The sequence below is a fragment of the Perna viridis genome, chromosome 9 (genome assembly GCF_037379345.1).
Source record: "Perna viridis isolate PV_CMFRI_1.1 ecotype Kerala chromosome 9, ASM3737934v1, whole genome shotgun sequence".
In the NCBI taxonomy this organism is placed as follows: Eukaryota; Metazoa; Mollusca; class Bivalvia; order Mytilida; family Mytilidae; genus Perna; species Perna viridis.
In genome coordinates this window covers 29,692,965-29,701,010 of record NC_142453.1, presented here as the reverse complement: position 1 = coordinate 29,701,010, position 8,046 = coordinate 29,692,965, and the positions used below count along the sequence as shown (strand labels likewise).

At 32.4% G+C, this 8,046-nt stretch overlaps 1 protein-coding gene across 1 annotated transcript; it reads left to right on the top strand.

Annotated features, from left to right (window-relative positions):
- The first annotated feature begins 1,479 nt into the window (after positions 1-1,479).
- Positions 1,480-5,097, top strand: LOC148607699 (fructose-bisphosphate aldolase-like). Its single transcript, XM_088545793.1, has 3 exons — positions 1,480-1,617; positions 2,855-3,054; positions 3,901-5,097. The coding sequence occupies exons 1-3, from the start codon at positions 1,593-1,595 to the stop codon at positions 3,991-3,993; spliced, it is 318 nt and encodes a 105-aa protein (XP_088401919.1). The 5' UTR covers positions 1,480-1,592; the 3' UTR covers positions 3,994-5,097.
- Positions 5,098-8,046: the final 2,949 nt, after the last annotated feature.

Genomic DNA, 8,046 nt, shown 5'->3' with positions numbered 1-8,046 from the left:
CACATCTAAATCTTCCTCTCCTATTTCATTCAAAGCAGTCACACCAAGTTCGTTTTTAGGTTTTTGTTTGGCCGAGACGGTCTCCATATTTTATACCAAGTATTTAAGTCTGTCTGAATAACTTCCTCTGGTACTTTCAACAACTTTGCTAATTTGATGCATTTTTCCCTCCCGATGCGGTTCGAAAGGCGTTTAAGGGATCTGCAGCCCAAAACAGGAATCGTACCTGAAAAACAGTTCTGATAACGGAATTAAACGCATATGCATACATCATGATGAGCCACAGTTGACACAAAGACTCGAATGTCACAACATAGTCTAAAATATTTATAAACTCACTCAAATCAAGACACTTAGATAAAAAAACCGAAACAGAAGGAGCACAATGATATCAGGAGACAAAAATAAAAATAAAAGCAAATCACGAAATTCCTTTTAACGGTTCAGAAAAGTAAAGGATGGAATTAAGGGCGGGAACAACGAAACGGACTGACCGACGAAAGGATCATAACGTGTATAAAACTCCAACTTGGCGTGGGATATAAATTTAGATATATGATTCATATATATTTTCTATTATTAGAAACGTGGGTTTTATCTTATTAACTTTTTAACGTACTAAAATACATACATTGGTTGTCCATGGGGTCCATTCTGACTAATAGTTAATACCTAAAACGGGCAGATTGTAAAGGACAAAAAACGATTTTAAACAAATCAATGACTTTATTGCATGTATTATGCATTTCAATGATTTTCTTTGTAATTCGAATTTCAATGACATAATATCAAACATTCAATGGAAAAAAATAAGATTTTAAAAGTATTAAATCTTAATTTATTGTCATTGAAAGGACAATACGTTATTGAGAATTTCCATTGAAGTTATTTTGCATCTGCCAGAGGTAGATTTGACAGATTTGTCTACATTCATATTTCAAATACAAAAATCTTTTTTTCTAATGCAATATCCGCGTTCAGTGGTCTAATACTCGAAAAATCTTTGAACTTACAATACATGAAAGGCAAAAAGCACCAAAACCCTATTTTAACCCCTTGTTTATCAACAAAGTTAAGTATTGAACATTTGTTTCGCCAATTCAACAGTTTTAAAGGCGGTACATGTTAAGGTACGTTTCGGGTAGTTAAATGTCATTCATCTAAACCAAAAACCCCAAAAGTCAGTGCCATAAAATTGATGATTGAAATACCTTCAACTATTCTCTATACCTGCTTCACATTTAATTTTATAGATCGCAACAAAACGATCAAACTTCGAAGTGTTATATCTTTATTTCTCCTACTGCTAGTGTTCTTAGGTGATTTAAATAAGCAAATTTGTACATAGAAGTTCTTACTCTGTCGGTGGTAGTTAGGGTTTTAAGAATACATTGTTTTGCCTTGGGATTTTAAAGAGATCGGTAAAGTTGCGTTCGACAAATGAAGATTAAAATATATAATTCGATCGTAAACTTGAACTCACCCATAGAAACATCGAAACCTTGTAAGGAATATGGTCTAGAATTAGCCTGCTAAAACCAGAAGTGTTATTCAATGTGCCAAAAATGGAATTAAAAAGAGATTAAGGAACAATGCAGGGATTAGCACTGGATGATGGTAAGGAACTGGATTATTTGATGAAACATGTTGAATTAATAATATTGGATATTGTATTTTGCAGCAAAGATGAAATATATGGAAAATCGAAGTAAAACCAAGGTTGCTAGATGGTATTAAATTCCTCTTTGAAGTTTTACTTTCGAATTTATAATCATATAAATGTTATATTTAGAAGTTGCACATCACAGAAGTATGCAGATTAATGTGAGTTCGGAGTTAGGTAAGCAGGGGCTTTTTATGAACTACCGTATGTTTACCGTTTACCATGCCACAAATGAGAGTTTGTAATTCAGGGCAATATGTACCCGACATTGATGGAGCTTAAATAATATCTCATTTTGATTTTGTCATCAATATTGTGCGTCTTTCTGTTTTGGTTTTTTTTTTTTCAGGACAATTTCTCCACCTCCACATCTCTTTTTAAGTAAACCAATGTACTCTATTCTATATAAAACCGTACCCAAAACATCAATCTGAATACTTAAATATTGCGGAATCTAAAGAACAATTAAGAAACTGCCATTATACGTTTTTTTTTATTTTGCGCTATGAAAATCATGCTCCGGTTAAGAAGTAAAACATTTACTATATCAATTGACGTAAGTGTAAAAATACTTTTCACTCTCAAAAATAGACAGACATGCAGACATACAGACAGACAGACAGACAGACAGACAATATAAAGTATATATAAAGCTCATTTCATTGTTAAGAACAGGCCATGAAGGTGTGTTACAGGTTGGAATCAAGGAGTACGGTGAATACGTGTAATATTTACACTAGGTCTGCCTCCTTATGTGGTTTTGCTTTCTGTTGTACGTTTTTTTGGTCATATTTTTAAAACAAGACCGTCATTTATAGCTGAAATATGCAAAATAGTTAATACTGAGATGAATATCACGGAAAATATTTGATGTTTTCTTGGCTTTTATCTGGCTTACAGGGATTGACATTAACAGTAGTCTTTTAGTCCTATGCCACGCTAATTTTGGAGAGGACTCCTTAAGCTTAAAAAATTTCCTCGGTAGTCTTATCAACTATCTAAATTTTGCCTAATTTTTCATAAAATCTAAGAACAGAACCTTCATTACCATCTGCGGACTACTTATTTTACATCTGAAGTAGTCCTGTTGACCACTAAACAAATGGAGAAATGAAGTTAATGTCAAATCCTGGCTTAAATGCTTTTCTTCCTTGAAGTATTTCATTATATAGGTTATCTTTCATGTTTCAGGAGTTACATTTTTATCTGGTGGTCAGTCAGAAGATGATGTCACTGTTAATCTCAATGCCATCAACACGTGTCCAGGAAAGAAACCATGGGCCCTCACATTCTCCTTCGGCCGAGCTCTACAGGCTTCTGTACTGAAAGCATGGCAAGGAAAAGATGAAAATGTTAAAGGTGCTCAGGATGAACTCATGAAGAGGGCAAAGGTTAGAATCTTAAGGCCAATATGTAGATTAAAATACTTCAGAGATGTTTACCGTTACGTTTTTGCCGTAGTTTTTATGAAATTTGACAGCAATTATGCTCTGTGGATTGTGAATCTCTCTATGGTACCCATATTAAAATGGCACAAAGTAAGATTTTACATATTATCTTCATTAATTATAACTGAAAGCATGGTTGGTCTTAAAGTGGGATTAACAGGTCAGATACTGAGTAACAGAATTGATTCCAAAATTATTGTGATCAGTGTTGTTTGCAGTGGTTTTTTTTTTAATTAATAATTTTTATTCAACTTTTTAGAAGGTAGTGAAACAAGAGCGAAAAAACATTACAATAATGAATATCTTTAATAAACTGCATTTCTGGTACATTGTAAATACAAAACGTAAACTAACTGAAATTTTACTTTCAGGAAACATTTCCTTTATCAGTTTCTTTTTCAATTTTAGGGAATCTTTCAGTCATTGGTCGTACCTGTTGTAAATTTAAAATTTGAGTGGTCATATTTATATAAAAATACAATCTGGGTGAAAAATGATACAACTCTTTGTTTTTTTGTTTTTTTTTCAGACTAGCTTTACTATGTACAAAAAACATGACATACATGCTGACAGGCATTTCATATCATCGCAACCATTTTTTTCATTTTCAATATTTCATTTCAAACGTCTATCTCTCCACATGTCACTGTCTCACAATGTGAATACAGAAATAGTGTGAACAGTAAAGACAAATTCACCCTCACAGATAAACATAGATGGATCTATCACATTTCATTTACACTTACTTTTCATAACCTCAAATTTGATTTGCTACATTTATTTTTACAGGCCAATGGATTAGCTGCTGTCGGTAAATTCTCCGGAGGTTTGGCTGGTACCGCTGGATCTGATTCCCTGTTTGTAGCCCAACATGCTTATTAGACATTACACCACATCGAAATTTAGGAGAATAATAACTCGCTTGCAAACCTCATCTTTAGCATTAGAACAATTTTTCTTTAGTCATATCAGAGTAAATTCATAAATCATGGCTTCCATGAAGTTTTTTTTTTGTTGTTGTAAAATTTGAATCTCCAGTTGTTGACCTCTCTATAGCAATTTTATAGCTATTTATAAGTGTGTATGTTTAATTGTTAAATTTGTATATTAGTACTGTAATAGTGAAGTAATGTATGTTTTGTATTTTTACATTACAACTAATGTTAGATTTATATAAGATGGGTTTATAGCCTTTTGTGAAGGTCATGAAACCAATTGAACTGTTTGTTAACTCCCCTGATTCAACTGAGTTAACTCCCCTGTACAATCTAGCAATGAATCTCTGCTATGATATGGTAATGGTAATAATATATTCTCATCAAAGCTCAGCTGTTGATTAAATAGTGCTTTGTTTTTATTAAATTTTTAAATCATTTATTCATAAATTTTTACCTCCAGATACCTTTAAAATCAGTTGATAGGTTTTGTTTTCTTCTTTCTCGCAGTATATTGGCTATGTGTAAAGAAAGTTAATCATGTGTTGGTAATTTGAGGATGATGAGATTTTATTTTGCTGTGCGTTAGTTTTGTCTTTTTTTTCTCAAGAACAAATGTCTATTTAATAACCCCCCTTTTTCCACTTTAAAACAGTCTCAGTAAATCCAACATATTTTTGCTTGTATAGTTTATTATAATACTTTTGAATTTCGATGTATATAAATCTAGTCTGGTATTTATTTTTTGGGCTTTACATTTTTAGTACATCCCATACAACCACATTTAAAGTATCAGCATATAGTTCAACACAATTTGATGTATGATATGGGTCAAGGAGAGTCACATCTTGTAGATCCTTGACCCTTCACCCTTTTGAATTTATGCAAAAGAAGGAAGACACTGTTTTGAATTGTGGAAATCGTAATATATATTATTTCAAGAGTGCCAAACTTTACTTGCATCACTCGTATTATTTATTGAAAAATCCACATCTGGAAAGTTTGAATAAATTTCCTCGGAATGCATTGTAATTAAAAAAATAGACTCTAACTGTTTGTGTATGCCTTTCTTGTAAGAGCCTACATGTATATGGTCAGCAGTATTGTTATAGAAAAAACTATAAACATCTGATAAAAAAATAAATATAATACATGGTAACAGAACGATGATACTTCTTGTGTTACACTAAAATGTAGTATTTTATCAACACAAAGACTCATTAATGACCCACATCTCTTGACTGTGGACAGACACATGAAATTTGCGGTCAGGATCAACTAGTTTAGACTTCTACAAGTCTCTCTGTAATATATATTTTATTTGATTAAATATCTTCATTCACTATCCAGCGGCTATACTGTAGAGAGCTGGACAATGAATGGATATTTGATAGTAATGATATTTAATCAAATGAAATATATATTACAGAGAGATTTGTAGCAAGTCTACAACTAGTTTTATCGGTTTTAGCCTACTTTAATAATACCGAGAATTCTATATTTGTGTTTGGCTGTCTGTTAATCAACACATTTTAAAGTGAATGTTAAAAAAGATTATGCAGAAATTCTAGTCTACATGTCTTTTTTGTACTTATTTAGAGGTAATTATACATATTTTTACTGTCAAAGAAGTTGAGATATTGCAAAGATACTCAAACAAATTATCATCAGTTTACTTGTGAAAAAATTTCAATCCAGTCCAATCAAGTTCCTTTTTGTTGTTCCTAAATATAAGATTCCTCTGCCTTTTGCTTTGTCCATTATTTGTATTTACTTTAAGAATGAAACTTCACACCATGTAAAGGACACATTTTGATGATAATCCACATACCTTAAAATTAGCTGTTTTCACCTGACAAAAACCTATACTCTCATGCTGCATAGTCCTGTTAAGTAGGACAACAGTGTAAAGTTCATGGTCTATTGTATTCAACAGAATGTACATATGAAAAATGATGAATCCCACAAAATGTTTTTTTTTTAGATGAAACAGTACTTGCATATAACTTTCTGAACAAATATTCTCCTGAAAACCTGTCTTCCTAATATTTATGACTGTCTTTTTTCTTTTCTTTACAATAGTTAAAATGCATTTACTAAAAAAACTGGCACTGAAGGGTTGAGGATATATTCGCTTTTGATACTGGAAGATTTTATCATTTATTTAAAAGACTGCAGAGGATGGTTTTGTGCATCTGACGGTAATTAGTGTCAGATGATGACTTTCGCTATCCAGAGATCATGATCGTTAGAATAGTCCAAATTTCTCCAGAGTCCAGACCTATAGCTATTCTTTTAAACGTTTTATTGGACCCACAAAAAATGCGGTTGTATATTGGTATGTGTACATTTGTCGTCCGTAGACATGTGGTTTTCGGACAATAAATCTAGTAAAAATGAATGGATCTCTTTCAATTGTATCAAAGGTGTCATACCACCGAAAGATGGCAAAGTCTCTGCAAGGATTATGATATGAACCTTTTGGGCCACATCAATTCTGGTCTCCATATCATTCTTATCATGTATCAAGAGTTCGTTCTCAATCTGAATCGAGAGCTGGACCAAGCTTGAATGAGCGCCATGCCTTGATGGGGCATCGGGATATTTCTTCTTTTTTTCTTTACGAGTATGTAAAAGTTGCTAATTGCTCATTATGTGTTAGTGCCTCGGCGTTCTAATTTGTATCGCTATGACATTCACTTTTCTTTATCATTGGTGAAAGAAAGAATTTACATGTACATACAGTTGATTACAAAGCAACATGGCACATATCGATAAATGGTCTCGTTTTGAGCCTTTGATCACAATTTAGAACTGAAAAATTATATTTTAACCCAACGCCAATTAATGCATTTATAATAAAAAAAATAATAGTGGTGCAAATTTGCAGACTACTAAGATGTCATACTATTTAGACCACCTGGTCTTGTCACGTACATTGTATCAAAATTAAATACAACCATTCCGAATAAAGCATCGTATCTGACGGAGCAAAATGTCTTCTAGAACTTTAATAGCCATTTCTAGAACGTGATGCAGGAGTGGACACAGTGATTTTGCGCGGGTCCGATCCGAAGAAAGGAAAGTGTCTGGGTGATCATTTTGCTCATCTTTGCTACTTTTCCAATTAATGTGTGTTCCAACCCCGGAACCTCAACCCTGGATCTGTCTCTGTAATGTGGGCACTTATCACTTGTGTCGGGTCTAGCAGTTTACATGTATGATTGCCGGTGGTGCTTTGTTTTTGTTAGTTGTCATTTAATAGTGTATGACAATCAAACATACATGTAAGCAATAATTTATAAAAAGCAACCAATTTTCTTTCCTATGTCGGGTGCTATTTATTCTATTGTAATTATAAAAAAATTAGATAATCGAGGAACCCAAGGAGACCAATGATAAGAGAGCAGTCGTCATGTTTTGTTCCTAATCCACTTTCCCTAATCCTTACGAGTAATCAAAGAAGTTCAATAGGAGCCTTTGATAAAAAGAACAAAAAAGACAACAGTTATGAAAATTATGTTTTTATTTTTGGAAATAAACTATTATTACATTTTTATGGATAATGGTTATTGAAAAAAAAAAAACAAAAACAAAAACAAAAAACAAAAAACAAAAAACAAAAGACAGGTTATAATTGAAAGTCATTTAAATTCTACATGATATATACATATGATTATACATTTCATACCAGTATAAAGACATGTATGTATTGGCGTATGCACAGATTTATGAAACAAGCCGTAAAAATCACTTTTTTGATAATATTTTAGTTGAAATTCAGCTGTAAATGTTACAACTATATAATAATAGATATATATGACATACTCCTCTCTTGTGAATTAAACTTTAAGTCCAATATCACTTCAAGTCTCGTATGAACTTGTGCCAATGTTGCTGATATGGGTTTCTCTTTTTCCGATGGTATTTGGATTTCCTCATATTCGTCGTCTTGAATTTGTTTCCAGCAACAAAAGCATGTTTTTGAAGCGTTGCCTAA